Source organism: Schistocerca cancellata, chromosome 4 (assembly GCF_023864275.1).
Source record: "Schistocerca cancellata isolate TAMUIC-IGC-003103 chromosome 4, iqSchCanc2.1, whole genome shotgun sequence".
Taxonomy (NCBI): Eukaryota; Metazoa; Arthropoda; class Insecta; order Orthoptera; family Acrididae; genus Schistocerca; species Schistocerca cancellata.
Window position 1 is genome coordinate 807,431,135 of NC_064629.1, and position 18,750 is coordinate 807,449,884.

An 18,750-nucleotide genomic window follows, 5' to 3' on the forward strand; every position below is an offset into this window, starting at 1 on the left:
TAAGCAAGATGATACTAAGTGTCTTTGGGACTGTCGTGTTATGGTGCTAACAGATTGTGCTCATAAGGGGCAAACCATCACAAGAGCACATTACTGATAGCTCCTGAGGACATCACGGGAGACTGTCAAGACAGAGCATCACAGGGAGCTATCCCAGGTGGCGTTTTTGCTCCATGACAGTGCTCCAGCTCATTCTGCACAGGGCAGCTGACACAGCAGCCAGTGACTTTGTCTTCTCTCCTTGGGTGAAGAAACCACAGCATAGTAGGCGTTTCCAGAATGACGACAAGGTAATTTTTGAGTTGGGACATTTCCTCGACAGGCAAAATACAGATAGACGATCAAGATCTCAGTCAAGTCATCCATCACTGGGAAAAATGTGCCACACTGAAGGACGAATACATACACATGACTAACACCATCACCAATTTCCATGGTCAAGGGTTGATTTTTTTTCGATCTGATAATATAACTACCCCTCCTACAATATTATTCACAAGGACAAATGTCAGAAAACCAGCATATCCCACCCAATAAAATTTGAAATCTAATGTGCATTTCATATCACACAAAAAATGTATTTGTTAGATTGGATCACTAATAAATCATGATAATTTACTACCTCCTATAGTACAATAGTTTCCAAAATATGGGATAGTTGCAACACGCATTCCATTTTTTAACACTGTCATCTTCAGTGTGTGATCAGCTTGCTCTGCACTTATGTAGACAGCAGTCGGAAGCCCTGGTAGAGGAACGTTGAGTGGTGGCTGTCCAGAGGATGAAATACTTTTATGTCGTACTGGCTGACATTTGTTTCCATGGACATATCTGAAATGAAATTTTAAAAACTTTATTTATGCACAGTGTATATTAAATTACGCACAGCATATTTTATAAATACATTTCACAAAACACAAAATTCACCTTTGACAGAACCAGAAGTCATGTTTGAAAAAATATCAACAGGTATAAGAAATATTATATTTTTGTGTTGCGAACCACCCTTTAACAATACCGAAACAATGTAAAACTGAATAGCAGCTGTACTACATCATACCACAAATTGGACTTCTGCAAACAGAAACTCACCACCTACTGATACCAAGTATTTCTTTCAGTACAACTGGAGGAAGAAACTGAGTTTGTTATGCATTGATAACATATTTGTGAAATGTTCCCTTTGAAGTCCAACAAACATAATACAGATGTGAGTGAGAAGTGGAAGAACAATGCTCTGCCTAGCACCTTAAATATGATGCTGACCAGAGGGTTAAACTCTACCTAGATGATGTAGTAGGCAAACAAAATAGATGGGATCTGTTCCTATCTTTTCATGGCATGGTAAAAGAATAATTATTTAAAAAAATGTGACACACATCATGATGGGTAGTGTTAAAGATATGTTAGAACAAAGAGTAAAACATGTTTTGTGGTATATTTTTTATTCTACATTACAGTTATCTTACAATGGGTGACAGGGTCCAAATTTTTGTGTCTGAGGGAATATGAGATTGATACACTATTTTAGATGACAGTTGTTACAATAAATGTTTGTTTTCTTACACTAGTCCAACTGCATACTTTCCATACATTTTTGGACACCCTTGTCACATCATTTTGCCTGTGTCAAGCTTCTTCTTAATGTACTAAGTTTTATGTGACTTTTGTACTTATTAGCTCAAATATTGCTATTACTTACTGTTTCCAGAAGTTTTTGTGTGAGCTTGTCAAATCCTCATCCATTCCATTCAAACAACTTGACCTACGGGTTGTAGAAAACAGAGGCACAGTAGTTATACTCAATATCAGTTCCACTTTTAAAGAATTTTTAAATATTAGAAAATTGCTGACGCATTATTGGAAAACTAATTTTGAATACAACCTACGCAGTCACATATTCACATAGAAATGTTTCTGGAGGAGGGAACGCACTGCAAAACTGTGCATCCTTTGACGAAAAAGAAGATTAAACAGTTGGCATGGAAATGCAACAAAGCACTGTTAAGCAAGACACAGGTCTAATGAGTAGTTAAATAACTCATACGATTCGAAATTGCTTCTCTGAGCATTAGTGACAATGAAATATTTCCTCATTCTTTCTGCACAAGGTACCTGAACAAAAAATCACACAGATTTCAAGACCAATGCTATGATTAGTACAAAAACATGTGGAGATAACAAAGACAGTACAAAGGGCACAGGAAGGCAATGGCATACATCCTCCAATATGACCGTGTCTGCTAAAGCACTGTGGTGTTCAAATCCATCTTTATGTTAATGATAGATTTACCTTTTTTTTTTTTTTTTAATATAACTATCAGTTGAGTAAATGGGATGCATAGTAACATACGCATCAATATGAAGATGGACCTTGTCAACATGGAATGGGTTTCGTGCCAAAAAAATATACATAGCCATACAATATGACCAACCAAAAAGAAGGGTTATATTTGGAGAAATCAGAATAACATATGGTTCTTGAAGAGTGGCAGAAGCCTTTTCAGTAGTTGCAATGGCTGTAAAAACTGCAGAGGGAGACCATGGGATGAATACAGCAAGCCATGTTCAAATGGATGTAGGTCGCACAAGATACCGGTACTTGCACTGTACAGAGTAGTGTGTAGAGCTGCATCAAACCAATCTTAAATCTGAGGCCACAACCATAAAATGAATTAACAACTGAGTACTTAGAAATGATTCTAAAGGAAAGAATATGGGTGCCTTCTTAATCAGATACATTTCAAAAGCACCACTTTTTCCATCCTTCTCAGCAGACATTAAACAACTGTGTGATACTGTTCAGTAATGATTTTAAAAAAAAAATTGCCACAAAGTCCGTTATTACAACTGATCACCTACACTAACCTAGAGATGCAGCAGTTTTCAGTAAAATTAACTCAGAAATGATACAATGAGATGCCATTGACAAATAATGTCCATAAAAATATAATTTACATCAACTTTATAAAACTGGATGTGATGTTCTGAAGATGTTACTTCACTGCATGCAACACAGTGAAGTGCTACTCTGATCAGGGAACTGGGTTCAATCAGTAGGAGTCATTCTAATTTAAAAGTTCCTGAATCATATGAAGGAAATGCCAAGATGGAAGCTAATAGAAGGTTATGACCACTTCCAGATCCCTCCTTGTCCAAGGCAACAACTATTCCAACTTTAATTAGCTCGCTGTTGACATTATGTTAAAAAACCAATCATTTTAATAAGCTCAACTTTGAGTCTTTGATAACACTGTAATTATTAAACAGTAAAATTACTTTTATTGCTGATGGTCTAGTTATGTTAATAGTGAAACACAAATAGAACCCAGACCCTAGGTTTCGTGTAAATAATTTCTAATACATGAAGAAAAGTGTATTTTCTTGTATAACAAAAATCTAAGCCTCCTTGCTTTCTGTAGAAATTAATAGTTTGTGACAACAAGAATTTGTAAATGATTCATTACAACTGTTTACAAACTACACTAATCAGAACATGAAGTATCCATTAAAGAAATAGAAAAAATTCTGTGCTGCTAGGAAATCTGACTCTATGGTTGGGCATCAGGCACTGCTTTGTACAGACCAACTACCATTTCATCCTGTGTCTAAAGCATCAAAGGGCATAACTATCGAGGGTAAGAGGTTGGCACACCATTCTCCCTGTCTTTAACAATGTCTTTCAAATCAGAACCACTATTTGTCCTTCAAGTAGCTTCTCAGTTCTACTGAGGCTCAGCAATTACCTCATTCAACAACTCCAACTAAGCGAAACTCCTTGGCAGTCCTGGATATTGAACCTCAGTCCTCCAAGCGCCAATCCAAGACATGCTGATCACTGTGATACAGAGATTAACCTTTCTACAACATAAGTTGATTTATTTTATTTTTTATTCTTCTTCTTATTCATTTCACTATAACACCAAACGCTTTCATTAGTCTCTCTCAGTGACAATCATACCTAATGGCAAATTCAAAGATTCATTGACAATAAGTTGAAACACACTTCTATCAAGCGAGTGTTATTCAAAGAAAAATATATCTTTATGAATAACACAGAATGTAAGTAAAAATGTAAAGAGGAAGTTAAAACAATAAATTTATCAAATAAATTGGATTTTTAAAAACATATACCAGGATAAACTGAAGTTTCAAATTGGCTTTTCTTATTTTCTATTCTCAGTAGTTAATATAGGTCAAAATTCTTGGGGTACCTCCACAAGTGCCTTTTTGCTGACTGACTCACATTCCATACAAACTCGTGAAGCCATATAATCTGTGTAAATAATTTTTCCTGCCTCACAACATTTACTACTGTATACACTCCACTATAAAATCAGTTGTTATTCCCCTTCTAACTGTTACCAAATAATGCCACCCCATCAGGAGAAAAAAATATTATAAAAAACAAGGAATTATCACAGGTTTAATTTAAACATTGAAGTGGGTAACATCACCCACAACTTCAAGCAACACATGAGTATTACAGAAATGATCCATGAACTCAAATGGGAATCCCTGGAGGCATGAAGACGTTATTTCCACGAAACACTATGGAGAAAGTTTAGAGAACTGGGTTTTGCGACACACTGCAAAGCAATTCTATTGCTATCAACCAAGCAAGGTGGCACAGTTGTTAGCACACTAGACTCTCATTCGAGAGGAGAATAGTTCAAATCCCCACATCCAGCCATCCTGACTTAGGTTTTCCATGACTTCCATAAATCACTTAATGCAATTGCCAGGATTGTTCCTTTGGAAGGGCACAGCCGATTTCCTTTCCCACCCTTCCATAATCCGAACTGGTGCTCTGTCTCTACTGACCTCAATGTCGATAAGTTTTTAAACATTAATCTTCTCCTCTCCTCTACTGACATCAATATACATTTCATGTAAGACAGCAATGGCAAGATAAAGGAAATCAGGGTTTGTACAGAAGCACACAGAAAGCCATTTTTCTCTTGCTCTATTTGCGAGTGTAACTGGAAAGGAAATTACTAGCAGTGTACAGTTTACCCTCCGTCATGAACTATTTTGTGGATTGTGGAGTATGTGTGTAGACCTAGATCACTGCGGTTGTGAAGTAAAAATGGAAGTTACCAAATCATTACATGTTCAGCTACACATAAATTTGTGTAAAGGCAAACAAAATACTATGCTTGTAACAGCAAAAATTGCAAAGCCGCTCGTTGCAGATGCAGAAAGTACAATGCTGCAAAATAACAATCTACTATATTTCAAACTCAGGCTATGATCTCAGGACAGCTTGTTTATGTATCTCTGATCGCCAAAAACAGTGAAAGGGGACTGCAAAATGCAATAAATGATTCTATAGAACTGCTGATACTTCAACTTTGAGCAGATTAAATGGCTGCAGTGAAGTCTGAGATACTGTCGTGTTGCTTCGTGCTGTGACATTACCTTTGGCACAATTTTTCTTGAAACGAAGTTTATGGCAACAGATTGACCTATACTGTAGCCCAAGTTCTATGTAACCTAGTTTCCTTTCTATGGTTACATTTACGTTGTATTACATTACATTTGCATCTTTGCCAAAATAAAACATACTTTCCTGGTGGTACTTTTTCTTTTTTAATATGTCTGAAGCCATTAATAGCAAGAACATCCTTGCTGAAAAGTGTTTTATTCTCAAAAGGTTTCTTGGCAGTTAAAATATGCATGATTGCACAATGCCATTGTGGTTATGTAGTGCTGATAAACAGTTGTCCTACTGAAAGTGTCAATGGTCAAAGGTGATGGGTTATATTGTATCCTTCATAGCTTACCATAAAATTGAGGGGAGTCCATAGCATTAAAATTAGGATGGTTGAAAACAGCAAATATTACTAACATAGCATGCAATGGACCTTTTAGTGGCAAGTATTTTAGCAACTGTGTTGATGGATTCAGCCAACACTGCTTAGTAATATAATTTCGTATTTGCCAGTGAAAACAAAAACTGTGGATGTTCTATAGTGTGTATTTATATCATGAACCAATCTTCAACTTACAAAGCCATCCTCTAATAACGGCTCCGTAAACCAATTTAGGATATCCAGAACTCCCCCCCCCCCCCCTGTTCCCCCCATTGACAAATACACTACAGTTCATGTTATAACCAAAGCTGTGCTATGTTCCATGTGCTTTATATTGCTTTACTGCTTCTACAGACCACTACAAAATGGATCTACAGATCAAATTAGTAAAGTGTGATATATTTTAAAACTGTTATCAGTAATTGCACAGTCTTGGTGAACTAATGCCATTCAAAATAGCTGTGGAACTAAATCTTGAAGAAATAATCAGAATGACAATGTTAAAAAAAATATGTAAACAGGCAAACATCTGCAGAAAACTTCACCTGTCTCACAAAAATGCAACTACAAACTCTCAGTAACCAGACTGCTGTTGGGAATATGGGAATGTTTCCATCAATTCCCCTCACACAACACTTGTACAGATCATGACTGTTAGATCAATCACAGCTTAACCAGAGGTTTGCCAACAGTCACTCTTTCCCAACAGTACACCATTGAACTGAGCAGGAAGATTACTTATTACACAGCACAATCAAAGATCATCTCCAGTGTATATATACAGAATCTGTAACAGACACTAGTATTTCAAGTCAAATTACATGATGCACCTTATTTCATTATATCCAAGGACTGCAGACACAAAATGACCACAAGAAAGTAAACGTATTTATGGGTACAACAGCCTGCTGAAATCAATGGTTGTCATTATGGACAACATAATTGTAACAATACTTATTAAACATAAAGCTACCAACAGAGTAGCTCAAGATGTCTCATATCACTTTAGTTGTCAGAAACTTCCATTTGATCTACACAGCAAATCAATGTATTTAGAACAATCTTTCTGAGCTACTGATAACATTTTAGGTGTTAACAGAGTATTCAACAGTCCAGTCAGAGCACCTATTAAATGTTTGAAGTCAAATAAGATTATAGCTTGAAAAAAATAAATATGCAATTGAAAAACTGGAGAGGCAGGGAGGGAAGGCAGTGTTGTTAACATGCAGCCACTCAGTAGACTCAATGGAACATCATTAGCAAGGTTACCTTACTTAAAGTGTAATGTGCCAGTATTGAAAGGTAACAGTAGTCATTCAAAAGTAAACTAAATATCTCCTCCATTCTAACTTGCATTTAGGCACATATTCATACCTAAACAAGACACTAACACTTCACTCTTTGTGTAAAATCTACTGTTCAACAAGATCATCAACAACAAAACAAAATCTGAAAAAATAAGTACGGAACATGCATATGGCTACACATTAACAAACACAAAAAATAAAATAAAAATAATGGATCAGAAATATAATAAACATTACATGTGAGTAGTTAGAAACGTGATACAAGTAGACTGATGACATTATTATGCTTGCAGTGATACAAGCTTTACAGACTGACCAACAGCTGACACCACTGACAACACAAAATATCAGCCAAATAAAATCTGACAAAACAACAAGACCTCCACAGAAAGAAGTAGTTTTTATTCTGAGAATGTTCTTGTAATTAATGGATCCAACTCATTAAAAACTTGAATACAGCAGAACGTAGTCAAAAAAACTTGGGTCTTAATTGGCGGCATAAATTTAACTACGAAATAGTCTGTACATAAAAATTACTGTCATTTAACATCTGCTGAATTTTTCAAATTACAAACAAACCATAACTTTTTTTAAATCTAATCTATAATTTGACCCATACTACGGATCAGTCTATCATCACAAACTTCATTTAATAAAAATAGCTTTTTGTTGTGACACATTTGTTGGATTAGTCAACTCATTATTAAACTATCATCTCCCAACCTACCCTACACGTTGCTTTATGCAACAGTCTAGTCTGCCACTATAACTTCATAAAGAAACCTTTCTTGGTCTAGCATACAATACATGCCAAAACATTATTCCCCCTCAACAGATTACAATCTCCACTAGAAGTATGCAGCTCTAGAAAATAAAATGATCTAGTCATAATAAAATAATCTAAATGATACAGGCTTGTTATAAACAAAACATATGGACTACATCTGCAACTAAAATGAACAGAAGTACCTCAGATGCCATATATGTAACATACCACATCAATGAATAAACCAAGAGCTCATGTTGTTTACTAGACCCCCTTACACTACATCCATCTTATCATTATTGACGAATGATGCCAAACTATAAGGTACCCTTTAGTCAGAACATAGTGACCCATTCACCAATACTCCCCATAAAAAATAAAATGAATTGAAAGATGTATAAATCTTTAGCAAGTGCCATCTTACATTGCTCCACTGTCTTCGTTGAGAATATAACTTAAAGATTACCACACATATAAAAACTGCTACACCTAAACGATGGGATGGATGACCCCGTTGTTTGGTCCCCTCACCCCAATCAACCTCAAAGATTTTCATCACATTACTTGGCATTGGAACACAAAATATACACATGAAAAACATTTTCTCAAAATTCTCATGACAAACTCTTTCGGTTACATCTATCCATTCCTAAAGACTCCTACTCAGTTCACAGTCACTCAATAAGTTTTAAATTACTGGATGAAATTTCCACTTGCCAGTAGATTTCATTATGTAGTCAAACTGACACTTTGGTTATGAGGCATGCTCACGAATTAAGAATGTTTCCAACAAATGATACAGAGCTGGGTTCCAGTCTCAGTCACATGGGAAGTTTCTTTTCTATATTTCCCAATCACATGAAATCTATTTCCCTCTCAACAGATTACTATATATAAATCATCATTTTACAATTATTATCTTGAAGTGCACATTCTTGTATCCACGCATTAATAGAAACTAATGCGAAACTGTTATGCTGCATGTGACTGTATAGTGTAACTGAAGCAATGTTTATGCATTCAAACTTAATCCCAAACACTGATGGAAATGAAAATTGTTCTTAAGTATCCATTTAAGTTACCTCGTACATAGTTTCATTCGTATACATTTTTCGCGAACGTGTTTGGACCCAATACTGGTGTTGAAAACTTAGCTATTGGTAGTACCAGACTTCAATCTTGTAAATTAGTCATACAGTACAAAATTTCACGGTTTACACAACGTCGTCTTTGAGATGTTGTGCAGTTCTCAGTCACTTAGCGTTTGTAAGGAGAATTAACAATTGCTGCCAACAATGGAAAGTAGTAGCCAATAATTAAACAAGTCTATCAACACAGAAATGTACCATATTACTTTCATCCCAAACAAAAGCTATAACAATAAAGCCATTGTATGCGACATGCACTGGTACAATTTTTTTCTAATTCGGTACGGTTCAGCAGTCCGGTTACACAGCAGTCTCTTAATCCACACACAAACAATACGAGGCGAGGATTTTCATGGAAATTTAATAAACCTTTTCTGCCATAAACTGAAAATAAAGACATATTAAAACTGTACACTAGAATTAAAAAGAACAGAATCCAACGGATGCTTCATTTCTTGGTGTATTTATTCAACAGTTACACAGCGCAATAATTGTGATTGTCGGTTGAATAAACACTTCCAAAACATCATTTACTCCTGGAACACACGGCCATATACTTACAATTTTCTAAAAGTTGGTGAAGTGATTCTTAATGTTGCTGTCACTTTAACCATATTTGCGGATCAGCACTGTTTTTTTAATTTTCTGCGGTGTTTACAATATGTTTACAATACACACATGATTCCCCGCGCCGGAACGTTTTGCTTAGGGGCCAAAGATCGCGTAAACTATCGCACACATTCGCACACCAAGGACATGGAAAATCGAGATTGATTTTTTTAAATTAATTTTATTGCCATTTGTAATATTGTTACTTTAAACCAAAGAGATGCAATATTCTCTACCACTTTGATTTAACCCAACGACCTATATTTTTATACCTTTTTGATTTAGTCCCTAGTTATCCAATAGTAAATTGAAATTTCGATAACCTTTCGGAAAAGATAATTTTTTTCATATTATCATTCTTAATCCAGATTAAACATCATCATCGAGTTACCCATTGACGATTTTTTCGTTTTAAGGGCGATTCAGACTAGCCGTCAACGAACCGTCACGTCACATCACATCAACGTCATTGTATATTCACCGTCAACGTCACGTCACGTCACATCAGTCCCGAGCGGTGAAAGTGAGGTAATGAGGTTCCGTGTGTGATCCAAAAAGTTGGAGTATAGTACCAGAATTGATGAACTAACAATAATAAAGTTTATTACTGCCTAAAGCAAACTTCGTAAATTACGTCCTTGACAAATTTTGTGTGGTAAAGTGCTGAGAAGTGAAACAATATTTCAAAACTAGACCTTTACTGGCTATCGGAAATATATACATCCAGACACATCAAACAGTCTTTACAAGGGAATAAATACAGTCTGTTTAGTTACCCATTATGTTTTTGTTTTTCTTAGATGACTAACAGCATCGTAAATAACTGCATTTTTTCCCAGCATTAGAGACTACTTATTCACTTAAAAAACAGTATTTAATGAAAGTTGCTTCATTTTCTTATTTATAAAAAGTGTGACGTCAGCTCTATTCTCTTATAGTAAAATCTAAATATTTTTTTTATATTTAGATATTAGACCATGCTTGTGGAATAACACTCGTCGGGAAAAATATTCAAGTTGCTAGTTAATTAGTTATATGCTCCACGGTTTGCTCGACAAATCGTAATCATGTGGAACATTTGCAATTAGTCACGAACATAAAGCAAAATAATACAGTAAATATGAAGGAGAACAAAAGCACAAAACCCACTACCATACGTTGAATGAACACGGTGAAAAGAAGATAACGTCCGATGTTAGAAGATAAGTAAACCGTCAAAACTTTTTTCCCGAGAAACTTCGATTTTCAAATGACGAGATGTGATGGTCCGTTGCGATTCAAGGTGAATGTCGTCATTTGAAACGCATTGTGGAATGTTCTGCTGTGATGTGACGTGAGATAATTTCATTTTATTTATTTCGTCCATTTTGATTCATTACATACTTAAATAGTATACTGAATATAGAACAAGTCAAATTTGAGAAAAAATAGGAGAGAAAGAAAGACAGAGAGAGAACTAGAAATATTTAGTTTGCAAATAAGAACCACAAATTACATGTAAGAAAAACAACACAGTTTGAATTTAGCCATAATTATATATTCAGTTTACAAGACAGCCTTTTATTATTTAAAAATTCTTGTACTGAGTAAAAACACTGTTCCATCAGAAATGACTTAATTTTAGATTTAAATGTATTTTCATTTTGCTGCATTCTTCACTGACTAGGTAAGCTGTCGAATAATTTAACTGTTATCTGCGAAACATTTTCCAGATACAATAACCTTCGACACTGAGATATGCGGATATTGCTGAAATTTCTTATGTTGTGGCCATGGATGTTCTTATTTTGTCATAGTTGTCCAGTACTGTTTAAAAGATACTCATTTGCAAACATGCATATATGTAAAGGCTTTGCAGGTACATTATTTTCAGCTGTATGAAATATGGTTGACTTGTTCCTTGTTTCTTTAGGTTGCAGATAGCCATGACTACCCTTTTCTCCATCCCAAAGATTTTTATGCTGGTGGCTGAGTTTTCCAGAAGATTACCACATACTGGAGTACTCAGTGGAAGTATACGTATAATGTCTGAATGACTGTTGGCCTGTTTAACACATGAAGAACAATAACAACCTTTTGAAAGCTTTTTTCCAAAATATTTCAAATGAAAGTTACATTTTAAATTCTCTTGTGCCCATATCCCCAGATCTTTAGTTTCAGTAACTGATTTCAATAAAGTGTTTCCAAGATATGGCATTTTATCGAATACTTGTGCGAATGGAGAAGAGTTGAAGTTCATAAAGATGGCTTTTTCTGTATGGATTATTGTCTTGTTATTTCAAACCAGCTGGTAACTAGGGATATTGCAGCATCTATTGCTACTTTTATAAACATTTTGCCAGGAGCTGTTATTAAAGTGCAGGTGTTATCAGCAAATAAAGTTTGTTTTTTCACTTTAATAAAGTCATTTAAATCATCAATGTAAAGAAGAACAAATAGGCCCTTGTGGCACTCCACAGTTCATTAGTGATTTATTGGACAAACGTTTTGTTGTTGTTATGACATTTTCTTTAATGTTATCATGCCTTAAAATCACCATTGCTGCCTATCTTCCAGGTAAAATCCTACCCTCTGATTTCGAATAACTCTGACACCTTTTTGAGCTAATTTCTGAATAAGAAAGTCATAGGAAATTATGCAACATGTTTTTGAGAGATCTAGGAAAACACCAGTACCATGTTCTCTGTCATCCAGTTCATTAAAAAGAGATTCTAAATACTCATACATAGATGTTAATGTAGACTTGGATTTTGTGAGAGTAATTAATTTTTTGTAACGCAGCTTTGAAGTCTGTTGTGAAAAATTCTTTCAAATATTTTGGAGAAAACAATGTGTTAGAATACTGGACAATAGTTACTTACATTTTCAGTGTTCCTTTTTTTAAGTAGAGAAGTTTCTTTAGCTGTTTTTAAGCTACTGTGAAAGGTTTCAGTGGATTTATTAGATAATCAGAGGACTTTTTAAATACATAATCCTGCACACCATCCAGCTTACGTGAATATTTGCTTTTGAGCAACTTTATTATTTGCTTCATCTCTGTATCGGTGACTGCATGAAAGAACATAGACTTAAGACTAGCATTTAAATAATTTGACAGGCACATAGGTCTGTCTTCATACTGATTTTGGATTAACTGATTTACTACATTAGTAAAATACACATTAAACTTATTAGCTACCTCTTTTATATGTGAGAGTCTTTTATTTTAAATTTTTCATATTTTTTAATTACAGCCATTCTGTGCCAGTTTCTGTTCTGATAACCTTCCAGACAGCTTTCATTTTATATTCTGCACTTGAAATGTAGTTATTATAATTTCGCTTCTGTTATTACATTGTTGAATATTTGGTTACATTTTTTTCATGTAATTTCTGAATTCTTGAGTAGTGTTATTGTGTTTGATAAAAGAGTGAACAATTTTTTTTCTTTCTCCTGGAAGTTATATATCTTTTTTTATCTAGTATTTGTTTTTAACCATCTTAATCCTCTCATTTTTCACTGGAAGTGCTATATGAAAATAACACAAATACACTTTGCAGAAACTGTCAAATATGCTGTTTACTACAGTTTTACTGTAGACATCCTCTCATGTTTCCCTTGACAGCATAAAAGTAAAAACTCTGGCGTTATCATCACTGAACTCCCTCTGTTCAATTATTTGAGTTTTTGTTCTCCATTTGCATCAGTGTTCAGTTCAATAGACAGGATCTGAGCTTCATGACCACAGTAATCCATATTTATAACGTTGGATGTTATAGTTCAGAAGACATAATCATAAAAATTTGGTCAACAGCAGTTTTGTTTTTGGCAATAACGATTTGGAGAGTTCACTGTTTCTATAAAACCGAAATTATTGACTGTATTTAACACCTCACTTCTGTGATTTGAATCTTGTAACAGTCTACATTTAAATCTCCACAGATAACAATCTATAGAGTGTTAAAACTAAGACATTAACATCTGTCAGATCAACTATACATAGTTCAATGTCTTTTTCTCTTGCCAAGTTCTGGTACTTTTCTACTGCTTTAAATTTTAAGTAACCTTTTAGGAAAATAGCTGTTCCACCACATTTAGTGTACTTTTTTCTGATGGAACACTTACCCTAAAACAGTCTTCTTACATTTACTTTGATCACCAACGTAAGCAGAAAAGTTGGTAGAAAATGATACAGCATTTTTGTCACTTCGTCTGTATTTGACATATTATGTTTGTATGTTATTGTTTCGACTACTCTTTGTGTTATTAATTTTTTTCCAGTGCTATGCAAATGAAGGCCATGTGAGGTATGAAACCTTCGACCAACATCACTGATATCCAGAACATTAACATCTGAAAACTGTTTGCATGTATGCAAGAGCTGTTCACTTTGATTTCTAATCTCTCTCTTCACACATGACCATGATGGTAAGTCACAACAGTGTGGAATGTTTACATATATAACATTTGTGTGTCCCAGACAGCATAAGCATTCTACTAGTTCTTGGCAAGCTGCTGATGTCTCATTCCTGTAAACGTCTTTTGAGCCATCACGTGAACTGGCCTGTATAGTTTCACTTTAGGCCTAACACTTTGGCAAATATACATAACATCTGAAAAAAATCCTGATGAATTGTGCACGGGAAACTGGGGCAAGATACCAGCTCTACTGAAAATGTCACACAGCTACATAAACAATGGTATGTGAGATTGAGGTTAATTCCTTTCCTGTAAATTATAATTGTAAATAGCATAACCTAAGATCTGGTTAACTGACAGGGAATAAATAGTGGTGATACGATTAGTCAAAGACTACGACTGAAAATGCATATGTGGATTGTCTTCGTTTCTGAACAGACATGATTTTTGTGTCTACGTTTTCCTGAGGTTCGTTCAAGCAGCTGACAGCAGGCTCACACACATGTGAAGACCTGAAATCGCAAAATCAGTGTGTTCTCCCACCTCTGACTACTTGCAGTGTGGCTGTTTGCCGCATAAGCAGTGAGAGCAACAAGCAATCAGATTCCGACCAGAAAAAATTTTCTGGCACTGCCAAGTCGTCAGATTAGCACATGCACAGAACTGTCTGAGTTAGAGATGGGGAGAGAGAGGTGGTAGACTCCACATGTCTCATGTTTTGTTTTGGCGGGTTCTTCAATCTTTTGGAAGCTATTCAAGTTCCCATGTTCGTCCATTTCATGTTTAACGTTTATCGTAAATTGTAAGGCAAGCATTTTGCTTATTCCTATAAAATCACCTTTGCTTGCAGAAATGGAAAAGAACTTCAATTGGTTGAAACATGAAACGTGTAACTGCCATGTATTCCAGATGTCCAGCGAATCGGAATCGGATTTTCTGTCGAGTAATGAAGAGATGGAAATGTTACATCATACTAAAAGACAAAAAAAAAACGAAAATTATTTCAAGAATTTTGTACCATAGTATAGCGACACTGAATTTATGGAACATTTTCGTGTATGGTGTCATGTGGCAGAGGAGTTAAGTCGAAAATTCCGAAACTCTAGCCATTATAAGTATCAGGCAGGTGGAAATCGGAAGCTACTTCCATTACAGCACATTTTTATCTTTTTGCGATTCCCTGTCAAGTTTCAGAGAGGTGACAGACAGATTTAACATCTGTATTGGTTCTTTGTAGCATGTCATAGAGAAGGTGACCTACTTTGTTTGTGGTTCAGGATTCGACTTTATAAAGTGATCATTTGCTGAGGAAAGGGCACAAATTGAGAGCAGTTTCTGAGGAAATAGGATGCCTGATGCGATTGGGGCAATGGACAGGACTTGCATTAGAATAGACAGTCCTCCAAAAGATACTCAGTCGTATTTGAATGATAACTGTTTTTCCTTGTAGCTACAGTTCGTTTGAAATGACAACCGTCGGATCCATGACTTACTCATTAGTCATCCGTGTTCTCTCCATGACGAGATAGTGTTCAGGACATCAACACTGTGGCGACAGAACAACCGACTGTAACAAGTGGGTTCAACTGGGAAGTATGACACCTCCTTTACACTTTTGATATTTGATGTTCTTCTGGGCTTTAGAACCTTTTTCTGTAACATCCCAATTTTGTGGTCTTGTAATTGTGATTGTAATAAAGGCATAAGGGTGTACAACGCTATCACCCCGATTAGAACGAGAAATGTCAACGCTACCGGACAATAGAGGGATGAAATGAGACTACGACACCAATGGCATGCCTCCACACTTGAACACTGGTAGAGTTACCCATCCCCACAAGAACAACAGCAACAGCATCTACTACAGCTAACAATGCAAGGCAGGATAGTGCAACAAGTGACATGACCAGCGTTTGGAGGCCCAGAACCGAACTTTGGTTCTTACATGCAGAAAACATTTTTTGTCAACACTAAATCGATAATGACACTGTGCAATTCCTTTGTGTCATGGCATATATAAATGAATCACAAACAATTCTCGCCGAAGAGGTTTTGCCTCTTCCTGCAGCTGCAGGTAAAAAAAAAAATTGTCTCATAAGAAACTTCACCCTCTCTCTATCCTCTGCAGAGGATAACGGCGGACGATAGTTTATGCAACAAATTACTATGTCAACTTCTATGAAAACTTCACTCACTAGCAGGGCAAGATTTAATATCGGAGCAATCACTATGTATGCTGTGGCTTATAAGACTCACAAAACACGTGAGAATCATTCTGACGATGTGCCTTTGCAAGTGCTGGCAGAAAGAGCAGAAGCAATGGCGGTATGCATGAAATTCAAGGCAAGCGATACTACAGATGGCACTATTTTGGCTGGGCCCAAGACCAAGCAAGTCAGAAACAAGGCAGTGCAGCGGCACAGACCAAGTATCGTGGGCGAGAAGCAAATTAATGCAACGGAACAGTTACCAAAAACAGTCCACAGTCTGGCTGTGCAGATGGCAGCACTGTATAACAAAGAGTGCACAGGAGAAGTAGCGTCACCAATGGACAGTGGCGAGACTACATGCAATATGGCAGATGATCACGAACATAGAGATCTTTGTGGAGTTGGTTTCACCAAAGTATGTCATTAGTAGTATAGGTGTCGATATAGAACAAAACCTCCCAACATTTTGTGCAAAAGTTGCCGCCTCCTTGCAACCGCATGTTTTTGTACAAAAGATGGCAAGCACTTTTTGGCGGGCACTTTTATGCGAAATCTTGGTGACTTAAAGTACTTAAAGTGCGGGTGTCGGTTGAGGACAAACCCCCATCTTCTTGACGAAACAGATGGTGCGCAGTTTTTGGGACCCTTTTTTGCAATGACTTTTTGGAGGGTACTTTTTCTGTAACGACTTTTTGGCAGCCACTTTTTTTGCAAGCACTTTTTGGCAGCTGCTTTTTTGTAATCGCTTTTTCTGCAACGAATTTTTGGCAGCCGCTTTTTCGCTAGCACTTCTTTCAGGGCACAAATTTGCGACTTTCAATCGGTTCCAGCCCGTTGCTGGTCAGCAGCCATAAGTTTGAACTTTTATAGGCATTGACCTATAAAATTATCCTTAGCAATACTCATACGTCACCTTTGTTATTTGCTCGTTGGATGAACGTCATACTAATTATTTCTATATTTTCATCGAGTATGAGCTCGTACCAACGAACAGGATCATCGATGTATTCTATAATCACTGCTCCCATTGATATACCATACAAAAGTTGTTTTAATAACCCCATGGAAGTTTATCAATTATGCCACCTTTTTCCTCTAGAAGCATACCTTTATCGTAGTTAAATTTAAACTCTTTTGCTATAAATTTATTCACTAGATTTTTCGTCTTCTTATCTCTCGTAATCATGTCATTGCTTATGGTAACCTTATCTTCAGAAGTCTGTATTGCCGGCCGTGGTGGCCACGCAGTTAAGGGCGCTACAGTCTGGAACCGCGCGACCGCTACGGTCGCAGGTTCGAATCCTGCCTCGGGCATGGATGTGTGTGATGTCCTTAGGTTAGTTAGGTTTAAGTAGTTCTAAGTTCTAGGGGACTGATGACCTTAGAAGTTAAGTCCCATAGTGCTCAGAGCCATTTTTTTTGAAGTCTGTATTAATTTGGTCATGGACTTCATATTGAGTTTTACAGAATCCTCGTAGTTTAGAGTGAAGCCTTTAATTTTGGTAGTCTGTTTGCCTTTATATGTATGATAAGCATAGCTTTTTGTGGCCCAGTGTTTATCCATTCAATCCCAAAATCGTCTTTGCGAAATTCATCTGTCCATTCGCCAAGCATACAACCAATCTGTTTTCACTATGTTTGTGCCATCGTCAATGTAAACAATAGAGTCTGTGTCGTACTAAACAACTTTATCGCCTAATCTATCGAGCATATCATACAACCTCATTCTAGCGTTGTCGGCGGTGAAAGCCGCCACAAATATCTTAGTACTTGTGCTATCTCCAATATAGAAATCATCGTAGCCATATATCACCTCAATTATTTCGTCGTTGATATTTTGTCATTGAGTAATAGCTCATGCCATCGTTTAACGTCGTCTATAAATTCTGTTTGTGACAGGTTCAGCTTCTGACGGAATATTCCCCAAAGAGAACTGAGGCATATTTTGGCAACAGCTCGGTTGCCAGCGTTAGCTTCAATATTGCTCATGTCGAGCTCCATACCTTGCTTTTCCTTGATGACTCGACCGCATGCTTCTTTCGACTTGTAATCATCTTCCCAAGGACTAGTTTCCAGTTTGATCTTCATAAAGGTTTTAATGTAGTCTCTGAATAACTCATTAGTTACTAGATCAAAATGCCCCACCTCGTAAATTTCCTGTATTTTGTAACCTTTTTCGATAGCCTTGTTGAGCTCTATCGTTGTCCAAGTTCCTACAAGTGCTCTCTCATCGTCACCATGGTTGCAACAACTATGAGTTTTTTCTTCTACACATTTCGCAAATAGAGCGAACAAAAGCTTTTCCTGTTTAACTGGAAGCACAGGATGACACAAGCCTCGAGGCGCAAGCACTTTGCATTCAACAAAACCAAACCATTCTTCGTCGTATTTTTATGGTCTCAGTATCTGTATGGGATGACCAACAGCATAATCGACGTAAAATTTTGGATATAGACAGCAGAAGTATATGTATCGCAGCTTATTGCCTGAAACCTT

The 18,750-nt window shown here is 36.3% G+C and overlaps 1 protein-coding gene across 1 annotated transcript in view; it reads right to left on the reverse strand.

Moving 5' to 3' along the window:
* The window catches only part of LOC126184758 (mitochondrial-processing peptidase subunit alpha), a 110,404-nt gene extending 100,642 nt beyond the window's left edge, over positions 1-9,762 (reverse strand). The window contains exons 1-2 of the mRNA XM_049927305.1: positions 9,599-9,762; positions 623-831 (exon numbers count right to left, since the gene is read on the reverse strand). Of these exons, the coding sequence (XP_049783262.1) occupies positions 623-831; positions 9,599-9,651 (262 nt within the window). The 5' untranslated portion in view covers positions 9,652-9,762. The remainder of the gene's footprint in view (positions 1-622; positions 832-9,598) is intronic.
* Between the last annotated feature and the right edge of the window lie 8,988 nt (positions 9,763-18,750).